General features: G+C 42.2%; 1 protein-coding gene across 1 annotated transcript; it reads left to right on the plus strand.

Moving 5' to 3' along the window:
• Window positions 1-18,131: 18,131 nt before the first annotated feature.
• phb (prohibitin) lies at window positions 18,132-25,954 on the plus strand. Its single transcript, XM_063018877.1, has 7 exons — window positions 18,132-18,203; window positions 20,495-20,593; window positions 20,840-21,001; window positions 21,312-21,454; window positions 24,195-24,311; window positions 24,394-24,489; window positions 25,302-25,954. Exons 2-7 carry the CDS (start codon window positions 20,509-20,511, stop codon window positions 25,512-25,514), a joined length of 816 nt encoding a protein of 271 aa, XP_062874947.1. The 5' UTR covers window positions 18,132-18,203; window positions 20,495-20,508; the 3' UTR covers window positions 25,515-25,954.
• Window positions 25,955-26,747: the final 793 nt, after the last annotated feature.

The following is a 26,747-nucleotide window of genomic DNA, read 5'->3' on the forward strand; positions in this document are numbered from 1 at the left end:
GCAGATATTAAAAACCATTAATTACCACAATATTAAATGGTAATAATAACTTGAGTACTGAACTGGCTGAGAAAGTAATTCTGGATAAATTAATAGTCAGTTTGTGTTTTATTTGGCCCTATCCAGTTGCCCAATACTCTCTGGCTTTCATTCATGTATGAGTTTCCAAAAAATAATGTAGAACATGGTCTGCTAAATTCAACACATGCAACATTTCAAATCTGGCACAGAAAAATTCAACACATGCAACATTTCAAATCTGGCACAGAACCATTTGGGCTATAGTCAAGTAAACTGGAAAAACAGCACCAAATCAAATGAGTACTACTTACGTCAAAACCTCTCTGTCAAATGAGCTTATATTTGAAAAAAAAAATACATGTCACATGTGAGCTTTTATGACTCACGGAAACTCTAATGTAACAGCAACAAAACAGATTTCTGTAATTCAGAGCGTGTGAATCTGATGCATGGCTTCATAATAAAGTAAACTAAATAAATACATATTTTTAACAGTTTGAACCTCCTGGAGGGCTAATTCTGATGATCTAGAGTGGGTTTGGAGGTCAAATTAATCACCATACGGTAGCATGACTTTGCCCCTGTGCACAGTGAGGTCAATAACAACAATCTTTGTGGGTTTATTGTAGAGGAACTCCAACAGAGCCCCTACCTTAGCCCTGCTACACTTTAAAAAAGATACATTGGCAAATCATCAGGATCTGTATATCTTCAGCATAGAAAAGCAAGCAGGAAAAAACTGACATTGCTGACATAAGATAATGTTTTGAAAGCTTTTATCAAGAACTTCTGTTTTTATGACTAAAAGCTGTCTAGTCATTATTCTGGACTATTGTGGAGTAACACACCACTTATGACCTGAAAATAAAATACACTTCTTTCTATTATTATTATTTGTAGTAGCAGTAGTATAAGTAGTATTATTATGCTCTGTGATGGACTTTTATGTCTTTCATCCAATCAATCAGACCCACCATTACCCTGACTGGATAAAGCAGGGGTAGGGCGCCCAGGTGGCGCAGCGGGATATTCTGCTAGCACACCAGCACCGAGATTCTGAACTCCTCAGTTCGAAACTCGGCATTGCCATCTTGCGAGCATAATCGGCAGCACAATTAGCAGCAGATACTAATTGGCCACCGTATCTGCAGGGTGGGGGCTGGACTATGTGTAAGGGCCCTGATTGGCAGAGAGATGCCTGTGCAGAATGCAGGGGCGAGAAGAGGAGGGCTGTGCACGTGTCGGAAGAAGAGTGTACAGCGACGTGCTCTCCTCAGATGCAATCGGGTATCCCTCAGCAGCGAAAGACAAATTGAGTGTGCTAAATCAGGAGGAAAATAGGGAGAAAATGCATATTTAAAAAAGCAGGGGTAAAACAGACAATGAATAAGTGCATGAACAAAGTGTTACTATTATTTTTTTCCTTTCACTGGCCACTTTGTATGCATGCAATGTTATTTATTATATATGTGTGATTTATTAGATAGTGTCTGTATCGTGCTGTCCTACACAATAATAGTGATCTACTGTTTTACTCTAACTCTATTATAATTTAACCTTTTTTGTGTAATAATTGTATGTAAATGTGCTAATACATGTACACATATGGCAGATAAATATGATTCTTATTAAATGGTACAACCAAGCTTCAATATATTAATTTGTCCTTCAGATATAACCACAATGCTCTAATCAAATATGTGTGTCCCTTACCATGTTTAATACTATGATAAACATGCATTCTGTTTCAGACAGAAGCTCCACTAAGCTACACAGAGTTACATGAACATGAATTACATTTAAAATATAATGGAAAATATGCAGAAAGTATAATGATGTCAGGTTTGTTTATACCAGTAAACTTGAGCTACGTAGAAATTAAAATCATTTTAGCACGTTTTGAAGTTAGTCATATTTTCCATGCTCTGTGTACAACAGATTGCAAGGTACGTTTGTTAGTGTTACAAGAATATCATGAGCTTAGCTGAATTATTCCTTTATGAATCATATATTATGGAGACCTAGAATGACTTGCTGTGGTGTGGTGTGTAGTGTTCCAATCATTTATAGAAAATTTAGTGGAATTTGCAGAGAAGAGTTTGCAGTTTGTGACCAAGACTTGGTTACATTAGTTTGAGTGTCCTGAGTAACACACACACACACACCTTCGTTTTGCATATTTGTCAAAGTCTTTCCCTGGAGACGGTATGTGTGTTATGCCACGTTTCATGGTCATTTTCCACCTACCACCATGTCCACGCTATAAAAACAGTCATAAATATCGCTGAAGTGAGTGCTGGAATAACATTCTGGGAGTCAGTGTGGATCATGGTCTGCTACACTTTTGCTGATCTTGGATGTGCAAAAAAATGCACATTTAAATGCGAAGACCCACAGCACAAAACACCAAGTCTTGGTTTTGGGAAATCACGAGCAAGGTGGTCACTTACTTACTTTATTAAGTAAAGTAAGGCTTTTCTGTGGAGGAGTACCTGTGTACAAACCTAATTTTCAGAAATAGTTGGGACATTTTTTTAAACGCAATAAAATGCAATGTCATCATGTTTGTCCAACTTCATTATATTTGTAGAAATATATAATTTGATGTCACATACAACACACTCATAAAAAGTTAACAGAGGATGTTTACCATTGTATATTCTTTCCTATTAATTACACTTTTAAAATCATTTGTGATCTGTGGACACCAGTTGTTGCAGTTTTACAAGTCTGCAGTTAACATTGTCTGATTTCTCTCTTTAATGATTCATATACTGTACATTTTAAATAGCAGACACATCTGGACTGCAGACAGGCCAGTCAAGCACACACACTCTGTGTCAATGAAGCCACAATGTTGTAGTGCATGCTAATTCAGGTCTGATCTTGTTTAAGAAAAACATGGACTTAACCATGTTCTGTTTGGGGTCCCTGAGACTCCAGAAGTCCTTTCGGTGTGGAGTTTAAATGTTCTCCCTTGTCTGCATGTTGTCCCTTTGTGTGTCCCTCCCACAGTTCAAAGACATGTAATCAGGTTCATTGGAGAGTCAGGTTAATTAAGGTGTGTGTGTGACCTGTGATGAGCTGGCGACTTGTCCGGAGCGTTTCCTGTCCTTTGCCCAGTGAATCGGACCCATTGTGACCCTGAATAGGACAAAGCTGTTGTAAAACAGACAATGATTGACAGTTAATAAAATAATGAATGAACAGCTGTGTCCCCAATGGTACTATATACGTCATATAGTCCCCACTTTCATGTTAGGTGGATATAGGTGTGAATGTGTGTGTATAGACAGAAGTGTCATATCTCTGGAGAAATGTTATCTTAGTGTTACAGCCTTGACTCTGAGACAGAGGAGGGTTTTTCAGCACTTGATCCCCTCCCGCCTGTATGTGTCTACCATCAGAATCACTAAGCAGGACTCCTTAAATCCTCTCAGAACAATGAAGCAATATTTTTGCAGTATGTCTAGTAATACAGAAACAGTAGTAAGAGTCATAGTGAAACTATATACACCCCATGGTGAAAACTTAAGATCCTTCGGTCAACAACATGATACTTAATATAGGTTCAAAATAAGTAAAATATAGTAAAATACATTCATTTATTGCGTGTTTTACCACTGCTTTACCCTGGTCAGGGTGGTGGTAGGTCTGATTTATTGGGCAAAATGCAGGAAACACCCTGGACAGGTCGCTAGTCTATCACAGAGCATACTTGCATTCTAGCTAGTCGTAATTTACATTTTGTACAGGGTTGCTTGGGTAGCGCAGCAGTAAAGTACACTAGCCCACCATCACTGAGATCCAGAGATCCAGGATTCAAATGTCAGTGGCTTTAATTTGTGGCTGTAAGACAAAAAATGTAATATTGTAAAGGGGTATGATGATTTTCTATAGGCCCTGTGTGTGTGTTACTGAACATATGTATGTTTTTGACAAAAAAAGTTAATTAAATGACCACTGCTGCACCGCAGTGTAAAATTAAACCTATATTACCATACAAATCGCAGATCCAAAGTTGCTGTGGGATTAGTAGGCTAAAGGCCATCTGAAGCCCTTATCCAGGCCATCCTCTGCTCATCCTCCAGCACAGGAGGTTCTGCCCCACGTGTCTGATAGCACACAGTAAATTAGCTTGGGTGTAAGGAGAGACAAACAAGCGTATCACAACCCTTTCCGGCAGTTTGTAGATAAGGACGGCTGGTACTAATATGGGAGTTGGAGTCTGTGAGCGCTCCATCCCAGCTGCAAGCTTTAGAGCTTTTAAACAGATACTCCCATAAACACACATCAAGGCTAGTACCAAAATGCAGGGAGAGACTCAAACATCGGTGTATCTCCTATTGCATTTTACCAACTGCTAAAGCTAGATCAAATCTATACAATACATATATACGTACAAACACACAAACACACATATACACATACATATACTGTACATACATATACATACATATACATACATATACCCCCCCCCCCCCACACACACACACACACGAGGGATCTTCAAAAACTTTCAGCACGTTTATATTTTGTTGGAAACAGTAAGAGCGGGAGGAGTAGTAGTTTGTCGTGTGAAAGACACAGAGAGAGCTTATAGTCCGGATATAGCGCCATCTGATTTCCACCTTTTTGGACTGTTCAAAGAAGCTTTAAGGGGAAGAAGATTTTCATGTGATGATAATATGAAAGCAGTGATGCTTCAGTGGCTACACGCTCAACCAAAAAAATTTTTTGCTGATGGCATTTAAAAGTTGGTTTTTGAAGAACCCTAGTGCTATACTTTGCTATACTGTAAGTGCATATACTCACATTCAATAAAATATGATAGGGAAAAATATTGTCTGTTTATTTGTATAAACATTTTACATAAAATTAAAGTTCTACATTATCATGCTGTAAATGGTAATGGGAACTATTTTCATTATATTTTTTGCTCATTTCATTCCATCTGTTAGAAAGTTCCTTCATCTTTACATTACTTTCCATTCCTTTTTTTATTATTTATTTATTCTTATTATTATTACTATTATATTATTATTATTATTAATATTATTATTTTATGATATTTTTTATTGTTATTATTATTCTTTGTATTACTATTATTATTACTATTATTATTATTACTATTATTGTTTTTATTATTATTATTATTCGTATTATTATAATTATTCATATTATTATTATTATTATTACTATTATTATGATTGTTCTTATTATTATTATTATTATTATTATTATTGTATTCCTCTTATTATTTAATGTAATGGGGTGACTTGGTGAGTAGCACTGTTGCTTCACAGCTAGAACTTTCTGGGTTCTCCCCACGTCTCTGTGGATTTCTCCCAAAAGTTCAAACACATGCAGACAGGTTCATTGGAAATTGCCGTCTGTGTCTGTGTGTGTGTCTGTCTGTGTGTGTGTCTGTCCTGGCGACCTGTCCAGAGTGTTTCCTGCTTTTTGCCCAATAAATCAGACCACGACCAGGATAAAGAAGTGGCAAAACAGACAATGAATTAATGAATTTAATGTTATGACTTATCACTGATTTTGAAACATGAAAGTTCCAATTAATTTGGTATTTTGAATTTTAAAATTATATTGACAACTAAACCATGTCCACATTTTGAAAATATTGTTTATTGCTGACCTACATGCACACTTTCATAAGTCAAAAGGTTCAAACTTTACCCATCAGCCACTATTAAACACCAACACTATGAGATTTGTCCAGCAACAACCTTGAAAATATTACACACACCATTAGATTATCTCCATCCTCCCTTACTTTATCAAATAACAGATTGGCCCTGAACAAGTCCACAGCACCTGCTCGAGCATCATAATCAGTCGGTAGCAACCTGGAATACTGATGCTTAGATATGGAGGCCCCGCGGAAGGTTCCCGTCCCTTTAAGTTCCGAAACTCTTTGTTTACTCTAGTCTTTTGTCTCTGACCTTTTTGTTGCCACATAAAGAGTTCGTGCTAAACAGAATGCATTACAGGCCCATTAATTACATCAAAATGAGGACTTTGTGCCTGGGAAATGTTCATCCTCATTGCTCTTTTTTTTTTTTTTTTTAAACAAGCAGCATGTGGGTTTAATCAAATGAATGCCAAGAGCCTGGAAAGATGCTTAAAGCTTTGCTGGAATTAAAAATTGGCCAATCATATCAAATCCCTTCACACTGAAGGTTTTTCATTATGGATGAAAGTAATGTAACACTTGTGATTGCAGCTACACAGATCTGTAGGTGTGGGTTCTTTAAGAGAGCAGGACAATATTGTGGCAGACAGCGCCCTCCTAAGGTGAAATAAGAAAAGTTAAAACAAACATGGCTCTTCTGGGTCAGATCATTTATTTTTGCCTATTTGCTTATTTTAAATCTATCACTTCCAGGCATTGTTTATAAGATTAAATTGGTAGACATTAGTCGAATTGTTATAGAAGAAAGTGCAAATCTGATTTACCCAGATTAACTACATTACAAATCAGCGGTCACTTGACAGCAAGTCCACTAACAATTCTGTATTTAAAATGATATTAAAAAAGAGAAAACAACACACTAGCACACCAGTGCCGTCATCTCAAACTTGTTGCAAGTTCAAATCTCTGCCCTGTTACCGGTAGGCCGGGTGCCTACACAAACAATGACGGGACAATGGAGATCGGTGCTTGACTCTCCATGCATGATACGGATCTCCATATGAACCTGTCTCATCTAGGTGATAAGAAGCAGTTGGCTGCTGCTGCACACGTGTCAGATGGGGCGTGTGATAGTCACAGCCCTCCTCAGTCAGGAATGGGGATCAGCAGCAGTAGAGGAAGCCAGATTGGATGTGACTTGACTGGGGAAAAATACATTAAAATGCAATTCGAATTAAAAATGATTACATTACATTACATGATGGCCTATGCCTCACGATGGATTGGCGTTCTGTCTGGGGTGTGCTCTGCGCTGTGCCCAGCAATTCCGAAGAAGCCAGACCCACCGTGAGCCAGATCAGGATAAAAAAAAATACATTCAAACATTGAACTGAAGTTAAATAAAAAATATTATTAGTAATAACAATTAATAACACAATTAATAGTTTGTTTGTTTATTAGGATTTTAACGTTTTACACTTTTGGTTACATTCATGACGAAAACGGTAATTACTCATTACACAAGGTTATATCAAACAGTCATAGACAATTTAGTGTCTCCAATTCACCTCACTTGCATGTCTTTGGACTGTTGGAGAAAACCGGAGTAAACCCACCCAGACATGGAAAGAACATGCAAACTCCACACAGACCGCCCCACCTGGGGATCAAACCCAGGACCTTCTTGCTGTAAGGCGAAGGTGCTACCCATGTAGGCCATGTAGGTACCTACTGTATACAAAGAATGATGGTGCCTGCACAGAGACAGGGGACAATGGAGACTGTGCTTGACTCTCCATGCATGATACGGATCTCCATGTGATCTCCTGCCTCATATAGGTGATAAGAAGCGGTTGGCGGCGGCGGCGGCTGCGGCGGCGGCTGCTGCTGCTGCTGCTGCACACACGTCAGATGGGGTGTGTTATATAAAAAAGAAAACAAGAACTGGTTGTAGCCCATTCAATTCTAATTAAAAAATATTACATTATGTGATGACCAATGCCTCACGATGAATTGGCATTCTGTCTGGGGTGTGCTTTGCGTTGTGTCCAGTTATTCCAGGAAAGCTGGACCCACCACAACCCAGATCAGGATAAAAAAATACATTAAAACATTGAACTGAAGTTAAATGAAAACAATAATAGTTTCTAGTAATTAATTAATAGTAATAAATTACCCTGCATTAACTATTGGTGCCTTTATGTAAGGGCACTAATGCACATTGGTTTTTCTGACATGTTTTGTAGGGGTACAGCGCTGCGATTAAACAATTGTAATGAATGTAGCCTTGTTCATATTTGTTGTACAAAATAGTCAATAATATATTTAAGTATTGTTCTGGCCGCTCAGGTTGGCGCAGCAATAAAACACATGCTAAACACCAGAGCTGGGATCTTGAATACATCGTATTGAATCTCAGCTCTGCTTGCCGGCTGGGCTGAGCGGCCACATGAACAACGATTGGCCTGTTCAGATGGGGTGGGATATTAAAAGCCGGATTGGGACTCTCTCATAACTAATGCAATTACGACCTCTGCTGGCTGATTGATGGCGCCTGCACAGAGACGGGGAAAAGAGTGCTGTCAGGGTGTGTCCCTCCAAACACAGTGCTGATCCGCATACAAAATAAGACTGTAAGATGTGGATGTTCAGCCTCAAAGATCTGAATTTCAAACTTAGCCTCCTATTCACGATTGTCTACTTCATGTCTCAAAAATCATCTAAAAGATTTTACTTTTATTTACTTTCAGTACTACTTTTTATTGTTTTAGAAATCCCCAGTTCCAACCTGCTCTCCAAGCCTCTGCTGTCACATAACAGCCACCAATCCGACAGTTCTTCTCAAGTACAATGTGCTGAACGGTAGTTATTCTACAAGAACTTGATTTGTTTCTGCCCCCGGATCCTAAAATTCTGAACACAAAACCCACAGACTGCATTCCAGTCTGCCGATTACTTATCCTGTTTAAGGTGCAGCAAGCTTCTGTAAAAAAGCCCAAGGCTGAAAAGCTAAGTGCAGACAGTAATTTCAGCACTTGTAGAAATATTACTAGGGCTGGGGTACTGATTTATGTACATCTGTGGCAGCACTTGCTCATGTTTGACAGCAGGGTGAAGACGTCTAAGCTCAATATGGCAAAACTATTAGCTGCAGAAAAATCCAAAACCCTCTAGATTTACTGGATTTCACTTACTCCCAAAATGTGATGTACCTATTGGCTACCAAACTACCTTTTATGTTTTAATGCAACGCTAACCTCAATTGTCCTACTCAAAAACTCAATAACTACTCAAAATCTGTTTATTAGCAATAGCATAACCTCTACTACACGTTTACTATAGCTGCCGATTAGACTAGCACAATGGTTCGGAGCCTACACAGAGCCAGGTCAATTGCAAATGCTTTTTTTAAACAGGTACAAAGTTCCACAGACACAGTTTAGATCTTAATAAAAGCCCCAGCAGATGTGTGAAGGCTTTTAAAGCCACGTTGAGCAACATGAGCCAACAAACTCATGGTCAGGTATTTACTTATGTTTGGCTATAAAGTGTGGGTCACCAATTGTGGATACTATATATATAAAAATATATATATATATATGCTGTAAGTAAAACTTCTGCTGGGTGATTGATTGCACTTACAGAATGAGACAGGGAATAATGGAGATCGGTGCGTGACAGTGAGGTGGCGTATGACAATTGCGACCTCCTTGGTCAGGAGTGGAAGTCTGCAGCAACAGAGGCAAAATCGGGTAATTGGATATGACTAGATTGGGACGAAAACTGGGAGGAAAATGCATAACAAAATGCTTTAGTTACGTTTTATTTGCCATCATTTGAAGATTTTGCAATAGTTGTGAGATGTGTGTGTTTTCTTTCTAAAAAAACATTCAATTTGATGTAAGATGTTATCTTATTCTGGAATTTTCCCCCCTTTATCTCCCAATTTATTAATTCCCAATTCCCGATTGTGAATCTGCTGCAGCTTGCACAACCCAAGTCCGACATGTCCAATGTGGTGCCGCCTCTCATCACTGGCCAGTGTTGGGTTCCCACACAAGGCCATACTGCATATGGAGAGCCATACTGCATATGGAGAGTCACACTATGCTCTATGTTACAACAACCCCCCCCTTCCCAAACACACACACCTTAATTGTGTAGGCGTCTGGACCAATCACAGAGAGCAGCAAGATCTTTAAATCTTTTGTTTCACATTTTCAATTGCATTTTGTTTTGTCCTGCTATTAGCATTTATAATAGCTGTGGAAGACGATATATAAAAAAACAATTTAGCTTTATGATTTCTGTAAAATGGTTACTATGTGCTTTATGTGAATAAGTCTCAGCGTGAGCATAGAGCAAATTAGTTGGACTGCAACAGCTAAGTTGTTTTTGTGGGAATATGGTTAGAATTATTATAGATTATGCACAAGTCCTCTGTTTCTGATGACTGCCATATTTGCCCCCTACTGCTCTTCTGGGTGATCAGATCAGTCAGAAATGTGTGTGTCAAACCCCTGGACCTGCTTTGCCAGAAACAACTTGAGTCTGACAATTCACAGCAGCTGCTGTTTGACAGGAAATATGGAAGAATATTGCATATGAGCCCCCCCCAGAGAAAAAACCCCATATGGAAACACAGTTGGATTATGAATTGTTTTGCCATGGTTAAGAAGAAAAGAAGAAAATAAGTGAAGACATGATGAAATGGTATCCCTTGTTTAAAAAACTAAAGTCTTAATCTAATAAAACCCTTCACGTTGTATAAAAATATGCCACGTTATGTAATGGGCTCTAAGCACTAATACGGCCTTTTAGGTTCAGAGGGTGGCACTGAAAGCGCTACTGCTTAATCAACATGCATAAAACAAGGATTCTTGAGATCATAGCAGGGCATCCACTATAAATTTAAAGTAAATTTAATCCTGATGAATGCACTAACTTGGCAGCTATAGAAAAGCTCAGATTAATACTCAAAACAGCTGAATATCGGACAAGCAAATTCTCTCACTTCATAAACACATCGACAAGTCAGCCACTCAGTGGTCTGCTTTTCATTGTCCTTTAAGAAACACTGCTCAGATTTCTCGCACTTTTCAAACACACTATCGTTTTACTACAACACGTCAATTTAATATAAATGTTTTATTGGAAGAAGTGTAAAGGTGTCTGTTTCTATAAGGAAGAACATTCTGCAAAGTGACGTTTTGAAAATGTAAGCTACCAAAATGATACTGGGGTGGGGGTGGAGTTGGAATGATGTTTTGAGGTCAGTTTCTTATAACTTCAGTCATTTTGTTTAAAAACCAAACTCTGCTTTTTTGTTTTTTATTACAGAGGGTTTTAACCAAGGAGTCATGAAGGTTCTCAACCGCTGAGCCTAGAAGGGGGGTCTCGTTGCATTTAATTAAGAGTGGGTATTTTAAATATAGATATATTTTAAACTGCCTATAGCCTACTTTTTTTTCTGACAAATTATTTAATAAAATTAAATAAATGGTCCTTTTTATTTGACACATCAAGCTCTTAAAACTCCATTAAATGTGTACAAGGTCCATTCGTGTCCAGCTTCAGGACCTGTCTGTTGCCGTACGTTCCATATTTAACTTCTGTCCCGGCCTCACAGCATTTACTTGATGAAGACAGCTTTTTCTGACAGTTATCAACAAAGCTGGCATAGAGTTTCTGCCCATCCGCTTTGCTGATGTTACCATGGTACTGCATGACTTTACCCTTACCCTTAGCCTTACCCTTAGCCCCTAGACATTATACATGTATACATTATACATGAAAAGAAAAAAATAAGTGAAGACATGATGAAACGGTATCCCTTGTTTAAAAAACTAAAATCTTAATCTAATTAGATTTCGTTGTATAAAAATATGCCACGCTGTGTAATGGGCTATAAGCACTAATACGCTGATACTGCTATATCAACATGCATAAAACAAGGATTCTTGAGCTCATAGCAGGGCATCCACTATAAATTTTAAGTAAATTTGATCCTGATGAATGCACTAACTTGGCAGCAATAGAAAAGCTCAGATTAATACTCAAAACAGCTGAATATATCAGACAAGCAAATTCTCTCACTTCATAAACTTAACACATTGACAAGCACACATCTACCAGGCAGATCTTAAGTATATTTTCTAGATTCTGTTTCACTTAGCTTCATGTTTAGTAGGGTGTTTACCATATTTTGGGAATCATAGCTTCAGTTGCACCTTTGAAGAAGCAAACCTATAGCCTACATTGGGTCTTTGAGAATGGACATATTGATATGTGGAGGAGTGTGGTTGGACCCAAACGCACAGAACGAACAGATGGGTTTAGTTCCAACAATCCTAGCAGTAATTAAACACTACCTCTAGGGGGAAGAAACAGACAGAGGAAGGGAGAGTACGCGTACATGAGAAAGGTGCTCAGGAATTAATTAATAGAGGAAAGAACGTGGGTCAAACTAACAGTAGATATTACCTCGGGCAGTGCCCTACCGTCGCCCCGCTATTCGGCTTCACGTTACGACTCTCCCTAACAGTTGAAATTACCTCGGGCAGTGCCCTACAGTCGCCCCGCTACTCGGCTTGACGTTACCGGCTCTCCCTAACAGTAGATATTATCTCGGGCAGTGCCCTACCATCGCCCCGCCATGCGGCTTGACGTTACCGACTCTCCCTAACAGTTGAAATTACCTCGGGCAGTGCCCTACAGTCACCCCGCTATTCGGCTTGACGTTACCGACTCTCCCTAACAGTAGAAATTACCTCGGGCAGTGCCCTACCATCACCCCGCTATTCGGCTTGACGTTACAGACTCTCCCTAACAGTAGAAATTACCTCGGGCAGTGCCCTAAAATCACCCCGCTATTCGGCTTGACGTTACAGACTCTCCCTAACAGTAGAAATTACCTCGGGCAGTGCCCTACCATCACCCCGCTATTCGGCTTGACGTTACCGGCTCTCCCTAACAGTAGAAATTACCTCGGGCAGTGCCCTACCATCACCCCGCTATTCGGCTTGACGTTACCGACTCTCCCTAACAGTTGAAATTACCTCGGGCAGTGCCCTACCATCACCCCGCTATTCGGCTTGACGTTACCGGCTCTCCCTAACAGTTGAAATTACCTCGGGCAGTGCCCTACCATCACCCCGCTACTCGGCTTGACGTTACCGGCTCTCCCTAACAGTTGAAATTACCTCGGGCAGTGCCCTACCATCACCCCGCTATTCGGCTTGACGTTACCGGCTCTCCCTAACAGTTGAAATTACCTCGGGCAGTGCCCTACCATCACCCCGCTACTCGGCTTGACGTTACCGGCTCTCCCTAACAGTTGAAATTACCTCGGGCAGTGCCCTACCATCACCCCGCTATTCGGCTTGACGTTACCGGCTCTCCCTAACAGTTGAAATTACCCCGGGCAGTGCCCTACCGTCGCCCTGCTATTCGGCTTGACGTTACCGACTCTCCCTAACAGATGAAATTACCTCGGGCAGCGCCCTACCGTCGCCCCGCTATTCGGCTTGACGTTACAGACTCTCCCTAACAGTTGAAATTACCTCGGGCAGTGCCCTACAGTCGCCCCGCTATTCGGCTTGACGTTACCGACTCTCCCCAACAGTAGAAATTATCTCGGGTAGTGCCCTACAGTCGCCCCGCTATTTGGCTTGATGTTACAGACTCTCCCTAACAGTTGAAATTACCTCGGGCAGTGCCCTACAGTCGCCCCGCTATTCGGCTTGACGTCACTGGCTCTCCCTAACAGTAGAAATTACCTCGGGCAGTGCCCTACAGTCGCCCCGCTATTCGGCTTGACGTTACCGACTCTCCCTAACAGTAGATATTACCTCGGGCAGTGCCCTACCATCCCCCCGCTATTCGGCTTGACGTTACCGGCTCTCCCTAACAGTAGATATTACCTCGGGCAGTGCCCTACCATCACCCCGCTATTCGGCTTGACGTTACCGGCTCTCCCTAACAGTAGAAATTACCTCGGGCAGTGCCCTACCGTCGCCCCGCTATTCGGCTTGACGTTACCGACTCTCCCTAACAGATGAAATTACCTCGGGCAGTGCCCTACCGTCGCCCCGCTATTCGGCTTGACGTTACCGGCTCTCCCTAACAGTAGAAATTACCTCGGGCAGTGCCCTACCGTCGCCCCGCTATTCGGCTTGACGTTACCGACTCTCCCTAACAGTTGAAATTACCTCGGGCAGTGCCCTACCGTCGCCCTGCTATTCGGCTTGACGTTACCGACTCTCCCTAACAGATGAAATTACCTCAGGCAGTGCCCTACTGTCGCCCCGCCATGCGGCTTGACGTTACCGGCTCTCCCTAACAGTAGAAATTACCTCGGGCAGTGCCCTACAGTCACCCCGCTATTCGGCTTGACGTTACAGACTCTCCCTAACAGTAGAAATTACCTCGGGCAGTGCCCTACCGTCGCCCCGCTATTCGGCTTGACGTTACCGGCTCTCCCTAACAGTAGAAATTACCTCGGGCAGTGCCCTACCGTCGCCCCGCCATGCGGCTTGACGTTACCGGCTCTCCCTAACAGTAGAAATTACCTCGGGCAGTGCCCTACAGTCACCCCGCTATTCGGCTTGACGTTACCGGCTCTCCCTAACAGTAGAAATTACCTCGGGCAGTGCCCTACAGTCACCCCGCTATTCGGCTTGACGTTACAGACTCTCCCTAACAGTAGAAATTACCTCGGGCAGTGCCCTACCGTCGCCCCGCTATTCGGCTTGACGTTACCGGCTCTCCCTAACAGTAGAAATTACCTCGGGCAGTGCCCTACCGTCGCCCCGCCATGCGGCTTGACGTTACCGGCTCTCCCTAACAGTAGAAATTACCTCGGGCAGTGCCCTACAGTCACCCCGCTATTCGGCTTGACGTTACCGGCTCTCCCTAACAGTAGAAATTACCTCGGGCAGTGCCCTACAGTCACCCCGCTATTCGGCTTGACGTTACAGACTCTCCCTAACAGTAGAAATGACCTCGGGCAGTGCCCTACAGTCACCCCGCTATTCGGCTTGACGTTACCGGCTCTCCCTAACAGTAGAAATTACCTCGGGCAGTGCCCTACAGTCACCCCGCTATTCGGCTTGACGTTACAGACTCTCCCTAACAGTAGAAATTACCTCGGGCAGTGCCCTACAGTCACCCCGCTATTCGGCTTGACGTTACCGGCTCTCCCTAACAGTAGAAATTACCTCGGGCAGTGCCCTACAGTCACCCCGCTATTCGGCTTGACGTTACCGGCTCTCCCTAACAGTAGAAATTACCTCGGGCAGTGCCCTACAGTCACCCCGCTATTCGGCTTGACGTTACCGGCTCTCCCTAACAGTAGAAATTACCTCGGGCAGTGCCCTACAGTCACCCCGCTATTCGGCTTGACGTTACAGACTCTCCCTAACAGTAGAAATTACCTCGGGCAGTGCCCTACCGTCGCCCCGCTATTCGGCTTGACGTTACCGGCTCTCCCTAACAGTAGAAATTACCTCGGGCAGTGCCCTACCGTCGCCCCGCCATGCGGCTTGACGTTACCGGCTCTCCCTAACAGTAGAAATTACCTCGGGCAGTGCCCTACAGTCACCCCGCTATTCGGCTTGACGTTACCGGCTCTCCCTAACAGTAGAAATTACCTCGGGCAGTGCCCTACAGTCACCCCGCTATTCGGCTTGACGTTACCGGCTCTCCCTAACAGTAGAAATTACCTCGGGCAGTGCCCTACCGTCGCCCCGCCATGCGGCTTGACGTTACCGGCTCTCCCTAACAGTAGAAATTACCTCGGGCAGTGCCCTACAGTCACCCCGCTATTCGGCTTGATGTTACCGGCTCTCCCTAACAGTAGAAATTACCTCGGGCAGTGCCCTACTGTCGCTAGTGATGGGTCGTACTGTGCCGAGGCTTCGGAGCGTGTGTCGAGAAATCTAGGAAGTCTTTCGTGAAGCGCGTATCGAGGCTTGCTTCTTTAAGAACAAGTGACGTCACGGATGACGTGTGCTCGCCGGTTCAGGAAGTGGTTCGAGTACTGGCGCGATTTATGAGCATATTTAAAGCGCCATGAGTCCCAGCACAGTGGAAAAAATACTGTTTCTAAATCAAAATGAATAAAGTCCATCTCACCAGTATTCATAAACACAATCCTATAAAAACACCACTAAAATTTAAACATGAATAGACCTATATTACTTTTTCCCACTTAACAAAAATCATATATGAAATCATGAATGAATGGATGGATGGATGGATGAATTAACCACACAAAATCATATTAAGATGTTTTTATTTCTATTCTTGGGAGTGATTATTCCCATGTTAACACTTGCATGGGAGGCAGGGGTCATCACATCAGTTGAAATGACAATAATAGTTTTGACCAGCAGGGGGGTTTGTGTGCAAATGAAGCCTCGAGAAATGAACCTTTTCTCGAACCAATTTGATGGAAAGCGTCAAGGCTTCACGAGGCTTCATCAGCCCATCACTAACCGTCGCCCCGCCATGCGGCTTGACGTTACCGGCTCTCCCTAACAAAATAACAGGTGCAATGTAGCGCTAAAGCAGGCTGAAGGTGCGAGTGCGACCGCTCATCTGTTTAAATGCAGACAGGGGCGGGAGTCCTTCGTGATCAGTGATGATCTTCAGCTGTTCCCTATTAGATCTGATTCGCGCTAAGCTGACTGGGAGTTGGAGTTCCAGCAGTCCACGCACGCCTGCCGCAACAGCGCCCTCTGCCCGCAGTCGGGCGTACAGCTGGACTCTATACACATATATTTGATATTTGATTGTGCAGACTACAATCCCTTTTGTCATCCTTGCTGAAAGCATAAGAATAATACCATAACCAGTGTCAAAGTGTCCAAGAAAGTTTTTAAACACAATAGGGTCTAAGAGAAAAAGAGGTTGAGGACCACTGCACTAGGGGAACTCATGCTCCCATAGGATCCTTAATAAAGATGATACATTACTAAAATACATAGAATCTTATTACATTTGGATTACAAGCAGATGTTTACCAAATGGCATACATAACGTCTGCATTCTTCAGTGAGCTCTCAAGAACTAAAAGCATATTGTTTACTAGTACCCTATATATACAGAGGTTTTAAGGAGAATGCAATAAAGTTCATTCCCGCCACCTAGAGTTACTGCAAATTAGATGATAGATAGATAGATAGATAGATAGATAGATAGATAGATAGATAGATAGATAGATAGATAGATAGATGGACGGACGGACGGACGGACGGACGGACGGAAAGATGGATGGATGGATGGATAGATAGATGGACGGATGGATAGATGGACAGATAGATAGATAGATAGATAGATAGATAGATAGATAGACGGACGGACGGACGGACGGACGGACGGACGGACGGACGGACGGACGGACGGACAGAAAGATGGATGGATGGATAGATAGATGGACGGATGGATAGATGGACAGATAGATAGATAGATAGATAGATAGATAGATAGATAGATAGATAGATAGATAGATAGATAGATAGATAGATAGATAGATAGATAGACGGACGGACGGACGGACGGGCGGGCGGGCGGACGGATGGATGGATGGTCTACAGAGATTCTAACAATCCATATGCTCCTACAGAACATAGCTTCCCACAACAAACTACATGCAGATCCCTGAACAGGCATGATTCATTAGAAAAGAACCATAGCTCAGTTTAGGTACAGTGGTACCTTGTAACTCAAGGTCCCCTAAACTCAAAATCTTTGACGCCCTTTGTCGAGAAATTTGTACCTTTAAACTTAACGTTTACCTTAAACTCATGTTCAGCTTTTTTTATTTATCTATGTTGAATCTGCATTCGTGTGGAATAACCATTCTGTTTTTTAAAACATGCTGGATTTTAAAACGCTTATTGTTAACATTGAAAAAAAAAAGCTTAACGTGACTGTATTAAAGGATCGACAAAGTAACACTAAACCTCTTTTAATTTTTACTGCTTATAAGTTTTCTCAACTAATGAAATTCCTCGCTTGTTTTAGTTCAAGAATTTTTAGTACAATTTTTTCTCTCACACCTTTTCAAAATTATGAACCACTAAATTGAGACCTTCCCTCCTGCACCTCCCTCAGGCACAGCTTAATATCTTTATTCGGTGGCACAACCGTCTTGGTTGGATCAAACTCAAACTCAAGAGCGGAGTCTCAGTGTTTTACAAAAAACATATTTGTTGCTATCATTTAGTAAATAAAATGAAAAGTTACCAAAATTGCAACAATTTAAAGAACTCCATGACAACATGTCGCTTTGAACTTCAACTCTATGTACGCTACAGTGCTGGCGCAGGATGTAGCATGACATTTGGAACTCGACACGCTTTTCCCCCCTTTGAACCAATAAACCACCTCGACACTCAGAAGCCTGATTGAGCGTTGGCCAATCAGGGTATGCGTTTTTGATTTTGTTGCGCATGCGTAGGGAGCAAGCGTGCTCATGTGTTTGATGCGCAGGCTCTTGTGGAGGTCACAGTGAACCGACAGATCTTGGGTGAGTGCTCATGCTACGTTCATGTTCACACATTTGTGTCTTTTGAACAACAGTAATTACTAGCGTGTTTACATGATATGCTGCATATTTGATTAATGATCAAACTTTTGTGTCGTTTTATGTCAGCTTAGTCTTTTGAGCTGATGGCGCAGAAGTGCGATTGCCTATTGGTTGCAAAAGCTATAGCTAGATGTAGCTAACATGCTATCTAGAGTAAGATTAGTTACAGCTTTAAGTGCTATTAAGAAATGCAATTATTTTTATAATGAATCGATTAAACTGTAGTTATTGTTTTGTAGCCTCGATTTATTTCTTTGACAGAAATTAATGTATGTTAAGGCTTAATGCCGGGCAGGAGGCCTTTTAATAGTGCTCACGTTTATCCACCAAGTTCTATTTGCAGTCAGTTTAAGCATAATCATATTCATCCACATTATTATTATTATATATTTAGAATAGTTTTCTTAATAGAAGACTGTTTCTAATGTGTGATCTGATATAGTGGTACTGAAGGTACCAATGTTAAGGTACTTAACACTCTGGATGTCACATCCAGGTAAAGTCAAACCTTGACATGCACTGGGACCTTGACATGTGTCATGGAAGATGCATATTTATTTATCCAAAATATACATACAGAAACTGATATTACTGATTTGGTGGTGTGGTACGTTCTTTAATGTTATTTATCTTTGTGGTAAGACCTCTTAATTCCTTATTATTATTAAGTCAATATTATTATTCACTTGAGCTCATAATCTCTCTGCCCATATAATTAAGGTTAGTCTGACTGCACCTCATACAAATACAATACAATAGACAGTTGCCTATTGCCAAGGTCAGGAAGAATAGTCATCTTATGATTAGCAGCCTCTTATTTATTCAAGACAGACCTGTTTTTATTCGTCCACCCAAACATGTTTGCTCCAAAGTATGAATGACATTATCCATGATCAAGCAAGTGTTGCATCATCATTGGCATAGGTGATGCTGTTTAACCATTAAGGTACCATTAAGCGTTCTGATCATGTGGACAGAGAGGGAGAAAACAGAGTAGGGGTGTTTTTTATATACAGCAGTCTATAAGCAAATGATGACTTATAGCTTGCTTGACTGTGCACAGTGTCATTCATGTTCCTGAATTTACACAGACAATTTAGGGTGGCACGGTGGATAAGTGGGTAGCACTGTCGCCTCACAGCAAGAAGGTCCTGGGTTCGATCCCCAGGTGGGGCGGTCCGGGTCCTTTCTGTGTGGAGTTTACATGTTCTCCTTGCATGTAGAGTCCGCGTGGGTTTCCTGCGGGTGCTCTGGTTTCCTCCCACAGTCCAAAGACATGCAAGTGAGGTAAATTGGAGATACTAAATTGTCCAGGACTGTGTTCGATATAACCTTGTGAACTGATGAATCTTGTGTAATGAGTAACTACCGTTCCTGTCATGAATGTAACCAAAGTGTAAACCATGACCTTAAAATCCTAACAAACAAACAACAATTTATTCGTATTGTCGGTTAACAATTTAGGTTTTCTTCTGACCTTGGCACGAGTCAATGGTTTTGTGTCATTTTTATTAGGTGCAGTCAAACTATCCCTATTTAAACGGGAACAAAAAAAAGTCACTAGCTGTGGTCAGTCATGATATACAAATTAAAAGACAATAGCTTGCAATAGCTTTAATTATTAGAAATAGATCATAAATGAATGTTTTTGTATACAGTGCTGTACATATATTCTAAATTTAGCATATTTAGAAAAATGACCTTTTGGACAAAGGTATGTGCTCCTCTCATCCAGTCTCAGGTGTTGATAAATCATTAACATCCCAAAATTGCCATGACAGATGTAGCCCTTACAAATGTGTGTACTTGTATTACTTGTGTGATCCAGTCCTGGGGCTGTAACATGCTTAAAGGAAAACTTTAGACTGAAGTTTTTACTCCACCTCTCATGCAGGCACCTTGACCAGCACCATCAATCATGGTCAGTTGTCTCTTTAGACTGCCCGACCAGGCCAGGGCCACCACTATACACAGCCTATGTTGTCCCACATATATAGTAATTTAGCAAAAGCTGTCAGACAATAAGAGACAGTTTGCTGAGGTATTTATTTTTATTACTGACCTGTTACCCTTCCTTGACCTTCTGGGTAATCTAATGAACACCAATAGATTCCTGTATAATAAAGCATAAATGGCACATTGTTAGTTGTGAGCTGGAATGGCTAGTTGGCTTTATAATTATTGCATAATGTAATTTAACCTTTATCTAATACAAATCTTTTAAATTTTAGGCCCCTGACACACCATGGCGAAGCTGTTCGAGTCAATCGGGAAGTTAGGTTTGGCCTTGGCGATCGGAGGAGGCGTGGTTAACTCTGCCCTCTATAATGGTAAGAATCAGGGTTTATATGCACTTCAGATCACTGTAATATTCTGGAAATACAGTGTAATACAGTCTAACTTAAATTTACTTCAGTTCTTATAATACCACTGGTATTAAATAGTGGGCTAGCGCATTTTTTCCATGTCCATCTTAGCACAAAGAATTAAGAATGCTTGCCTTACACCAACTGGTTTTGAATTGTATTTGGTTTCGGTTCTAAGTAGTATCTGTACTCTCTGTCTCTGTCCTGCAGTTGATGCTGGTCACAGGGCTGTCATCTTTGACCGCTTCAGAGGAGTTCAGGAGGCTGTGGTTGGAGAAGGAACACATTTCCTGATTCCATGGGTTCAGAAACCAATCATCTTCGACTGCAGGTCCAGACCACGCAACGTCCCTGTCGTCACTGGAAGCAAAGGTAAGAGTCATTTTGACCAGTGAGTCTCATCATGGCCTTGGACATCATTTTAACCCAGAGCACAAACAGTCTGTACACTGCTTCTAGCCTTTCCTAAAACTGAAATTTAATGGTTGGTTAGGGTTTGGCTTTGTCATGAACCTGATGACTGGCAATGACTTGCGTAAAGAGTCACTTAGTGTTGTGTTATGAGAGTTTAACCCTGCAAGGTTGTCCGGGCCTCTCAAGGGTTTTTAAATGTAATGTATTATATTAATATAACGATTGCCACAGTGTGTACTTATTCAGTGTGTAATTGTTTTTTTGTCAGATCTTCAGAACGTGAACATCACATTGAGAATATTGTTCAGGCCGGTAGCAGGTCAACTACCAAGGATCTTCACCAGCATTGGAGAGGACTATGATGAAAGAGTTCTTCCTTCCATCACCACTGAAGTGCTGAAATCTGTTGTGGTAAGTATTGGGTTTATATAAGGATATACACCAATCAGCCATAACATTAAAACCACCTCCTTGTTTCTACACTCACTGTCCATTTATCGGCTTCACTTACCACATAGAAGCACTTTGTAGTTCTACAATTACTGACTGTAGTCCATCTGTTTCTCTGCATGCTTTGTTAGCCCCCTTTCATGCTGTTCTTCAGTGGTCAGGACTCTTATATGACCACTACAGAGCAGGTATTATTTGGGTGGTGGGTCATTCTCAGCACTGCAGTGACACTGACATGGTGGTGGTGTGTTAGTGTGTGTTGTGCTGGTATGAGTGGATAAGACACAGCAGCGCTGATGGAGTTTTTAAGCACATCACTGTCACTGCTGGACTGAGAATAGTCCACCTACCACAAATATATCCAGCCAACAGTGCCCTGTGTGCAGCGTCCTGTGACCACTGATGAAGGTCTAGAAGATGACCGACTCAAACAGCAGCAATAGATGAGGGATCGTCTCTGACTTTACATCTACAAGGTGGACCAACTAGGTAGGAGTGTCTAATAGAGTGGACAGTGAGTGGACACGGTGTTTAAAAACTCCAGCAGCGCTGCTGAGTCTGATCCACTCATACCAGCACAACACTCACTAACACACCACCACCATGTCAGTGTCACTGCAGTGCTGAGAATGATCCACCACCTACAGTGCCTTGCAAAAGTATTCAGCCCCCTTGAACTTTTCAACCTTTTGCCACATTTCAGGCTTCAAACATAACGATATGAAATTGTAATTTTTTGTGAAGAATCAACAACAAGTGGGACACAATCGTGACGTAGAACGAAATTTATTGGATATTTTAAACTTTTTTTAGAAATAAAAAACTAAAAAGTGGGGCGTGCAATATTATTCAGCCCCTTTACTTTCAGTGCAGCAAACTCACTCCAGAAGTTCAGTGAGGATCTCTGAATGATCCAATGTTGACCTAAATGACTGATGGTGATAAATAGAATCCACCTGTGTGTAATCAAGTCTCCGTATAAATGCACCTGCTCTGTGACAGTCTCAGAGTTCTGTTTAAAGCGCAGAGAGCATCATGAAGACCAAGGAACACACCAGGCAGGTCCGAGATACTGTTGTGGAGAAGTTTAAAGCCGGATTTGGATACAGAAAGATTTTCCAAGCTTTAAACATCTCAAGGAGCACTGTGCAAGCGATCATATTGAAATGGAAGGAGTATCAGACCACTGCAAATCTACCAAGACCCGGCCGTCCCTCTAAACTTTCAGCTCAAACAAGGAGAAGACTGATCAGAGATGCAGCCAAGAGGCCCATGATCACTCTGAATGAACTGCAGAGATCTACAGCTGAGGTGGGAGACTCTGTCCATAGGACACAATCAGTCGTACACTGCACAAATCTGGCCTTTATGGAAGAGTGGCAAGAAGAAAGCCATTTCTCAAAGATATCTATAAAAAGTCACCTGGGAGACACACCAAACATGTGGAAGAAGGTGCTCTGGTCAGATGAAACCAAAATCGAACTTTTTGGCCACAATGCAAAACGTTATGTTTGGCGTAAAAGCAACACAGCTCATCACCCTGAACACACCATCCCCACTGTCAAACATGGTGGTGGCAGCATCATGGTTTGGGCCTGCTTTTCTTCAGCAGGGACAGGGAAGATGGTTAAAATTGATGGGAAGATGGATGGAGCCAAATACAGGACCATTCTGGAAGAAAACCTGTTGCAGTCTGCAAAAGACCTGAGACTGGGACGGAGATTTATCTTCCAACAAGACAATGATCCAAAACATAAAGCAAAATCTACAATGGAATGGTTCACAAATAAACGTATCCAGGTGTTAGAATGGCCAAGTCAAAGTCCAGACCTGAATCCCATCGAGAATCTGTGGAAAGAGCTGAAAACTGCTGTTCACAAACGCTCTCCATCCAACCTCACTGAGCTCGAGCTGTTTTGCAAGGAAGAATGGGCAAAAATTTCTGTCTCTCGATGTGCAAAACTGATAGAGACATACCCCAAGCGACTTGCAGCTGTAATCGCAGCAAAAGGTGGCGCTACAAAGTATTAATGCAAGGGGGCTGAATAATATTGCACGCCCCACTTTTCAGTTTTTTATTTCTAAAAAAAGTTTAAAATATCCAATAAATTTCGTTCCACTTCACGATTGTGTCCCACTTGTTGTTGATTCTTCACAAAAAATTACAATTTCATATCGTTATGTTTGAAGCCTGAAATGTGGCAAAAGGTTGAAAAGTTCAAGGGGGCTGAATACTTTTGCAAGGCACTGTAAATAATACCTGCTCTGTAGTGGTCCTGTGGGGGTCCTGACCATTGAAGAACAGGGTGAAAGCAGGTTAAAAAGGTATGTAGAGAAACAGATGGACTACAGTCAGTAATTGTAGAACTACAAAGTGACAATGAAACATTCGAGTCACTATATTTAAACTTAGTTCAATTTCTAAAGGTTCAACCATTTGTGAAATAAATTGTACTTGAGAGTACCTAAGAGCTCACTGAATTTGAGTGTGGTGCTGTAATAGGATGCCAGGATGAGTACAAGTCTATTTGTGAAATTGCCTTTTAAGTGCCTGGCCAGGCTGGTAGCACCACTGCGTCTTCATGTCATTTTTTAGACACAGTGTGTTGTAATTATTTAAAACCCAAGACAGCTATGTCATGCATATTCCTATCAATGAGACATTGGGAGTAAAACTGTTGGTCTATGTATATTTGTTCAGGCCAGATTTGATGCAGGAGAGCTGATCACTCAGAGAGAGCTTGTCTCAAGGCAGGTCAGTGAAGATCTAAACGAGAGAGCATCCACATTCGGCCTCATCCTCGACGATGTCTCCCTGGTAACCGTTCTTCCTTTTCTTATCTCTTGATCTTCTCTGACATTTTTCGATCGCAGTGCTAACTCTTCATCCTTCTCCTCAGACACACCTGACATTCGGTAAAGAGTTCACAGAGGCTGTGGAGATGAAGCAGGTGGCCCAGCAGGAAGCTGAAAGAGCGAGATTCGTTGTCGAGAAGGTGATGAAGATTATTACGTTTTCACTTTTTTTATTTTCCAATCTAATCGGTTGCACAACTCCCGTTCTGAGAGCCAAAAGGAAAGCCGGATCACCACATGCTCTCTCTGAGACATATGCAATCTGCCGCCGCTTCTTATCACCTACCAATGATAAAAAGGCAGCAGAAATAGACCCTGTTTTTCCTTCCCTCTCTCAGACGTGACCAACTGTGTTTATGTGGATGCTCAGCCAGGTTGATGGCTCTGTTGAGGCTTTGCAAGGGTGTGCTAGAGCATTAGACCGTTGTGCCACTCACTGTGTGTTTTTTTTTTTTTGTATCCTTGGTTCAACGGGTAGATGTTTAGACCTTTGTGACCATGGCTAATGCCATAGACATGAGTGGCTTGGTCAAGTAATGATTCGGCAGAAATATTTGCAAGGTGTCTAGGTGGGGCTGTGGGCTATTCTGAATTTCCCGGTTCGAATCTCAGCTCTGGCACCGGTCAGGCACAATTGGCAGTGCCTGCAGCAGACAAAATTTGTCATCAAGTCTGCTGGGTGGAAAAAGATCGGACTAATTTAGGACTTCGGTTAGCAGCCCGAGGTGCCTGTGCACAAGTGGAGGAGCCTCATGTGCGAATCCACCAAGGCACGGCAAAAAAAAAAAAAGGGGGTCGAGGACTGATGCAATCCTCTGATGCAATCGGGATCCTCACCAGCGAAAGAACAATTGGCTACACTAAATCGGGACACTTCACACTTAGGAAAAATACACCCCAGAGTTGCGGTGCATCATTAAAACCTAACATATCTGTGTTCGTTTTCATGCAGGCGGAGCAGCAGAAGCAGGCAGCCATCATCTCGGCGGCCGGTGACTCCCAGGCCGCCCTTTTGATCGCCGACTCTCTGGCCGTGGCGGGAGACGGGTTAGTGGAGCTGCGAAAACTGGAGGCAGCCGAGGACATCGCCTTCCAGCTCAGCCGCTCGCGCAACGTCACCTATCTGCCCTCTGGCCAGGGCACGCTGCTGCAGCTTCCTCAGTAAACACACTTGCTGGACACACACACACATACCTGCTGGTCTAGACTGAGCTCCACAACAGGTGTTCACAGATGGACTGGGGATTTCCCACCAGTGAGAGGGATTCAGAGCATGGTTAGGGAATCCAGCAGCACTGCTTTGTGTGTGTGTTTGCTAAATGTAATACGTTTGATTTTGTATACATTGTTAAAGCAGTAGAGTCTAATGGTAGCAGTTTACCCCAACAGCACTAAAGTCTTCAGAAAATAAAACTTAGACTAGAGTGAAATGTGGGCTTAATGGCGCCATTTGTCTCTCTCTGTGCTGCTGTTAGCCTGATTGTATTCTCCTGTTTGTGTTCCTCCCAATTGTGTTGGAGAAGTAAGACTATGGAACGCCCATCCATTCCAAATGTTATAAAGTGATAAAGTCATAATAAAAAGATTTCTACTGAAGGATAACAACCTTTTCTGTGTGAATTTGAAGTTACGTTTTGACATTTATGTTTTTTAAAGCAGAAATTACAATCCAGCTTTGGTTCCTAAGCCCTGTTCAGATTGGATTAATACACTGTCGAGTCACATTATTATGACCACCGGCTTACATCCAGAGTAACCGCCGTGTGCGGGGCTGGGAGTGACGCAATAAGGTCCAGGTAGGTCGTCACAGGTAACTGTAGCCATGCTGACTGTAGTGCCACCCACAGCTGCTGGAGGGAGCGTGAGGAAGGATTCAATAGATTCAATATAACACGACGATCAAGGTGGTCCCACAGATGCTCAATTGGGTTCAAGCCTGGGAAATTAGGGGTCCAGGGTAGTACTTGGAAGTCTTGGTCATGCTCTTTCAACCCATGTCATTTCTAGCAGTGTCGCATTGTCTTGCTAGAAGATCCAATCTGCTTCAGGAAAGACAATCAGCACGTATGGGTGTACTTGATCTGCAATGATGGATTTCTACCCAAATCGGTTGAGAGTGCCTTCTGCCACAGGGATGCATGGCCGCAGAGAATGCCACGAAAACATTCCCCAGACCATGACGTTGCCATAGCCGTCGAAAGTAGGAAGTGGTCTTAATAATGTGACATGACAAGTGTGCTGCAGGTATATGGAGCAATGCTGACTGCAGTGCAACCCACAGCTGCTGGAGGGTGCGTGAGGGAGGATTCAATAGATTGAATATAACGATCGAGGTGGTCCAACAGATGCTCAATTGGACTCAAGCCTGGGAAATTGTTTTGTTAACTAAGACGTTACT

The sequence above is a fragment of the Trichomycterus rosablanca genome, chromosome 22, assembly GCF_030014385.1.
Source record: "Trichomycterus rosablanca isolate fTriRos1 chromosome 22, fTriRos1.hap1, whole genome shotgun sequence".
NCBI lineage: Eukaryota > Metazoa > Chordata > Actinopteri > Siluriformes > Trichomycteridae > Trichomycterus > Trichomycterus rosablanca.

What these genes read in the sequence shown, in the direction of transcription:
- phb (XM_063018877.1), top strand. Translation starts at nt 20,509, where the DNA reads ATGGCGAAGCTGTTCGAGTCAATCGGGAAGTTAGGTTTGGCCTTGGCG. An exon ending in TAACTCTGCCCTCTATAATG is followed by an intron (nt 20,594 to 20,839) that starts GTAAGAATCAGG and finishes TCTGTCCTGCAG; the next exon opens with TTGATGCTGGTCACAGGGCT. An exon ending in TGTCGTCACTGGAAGCAAAG is followed by an intron (nt 21,002 to 21,311) that starts GTAAGAGTCATT and finishes TTTTTTTGTCAG; the next exon opens with ATCTTCAGAACGTGAACATC.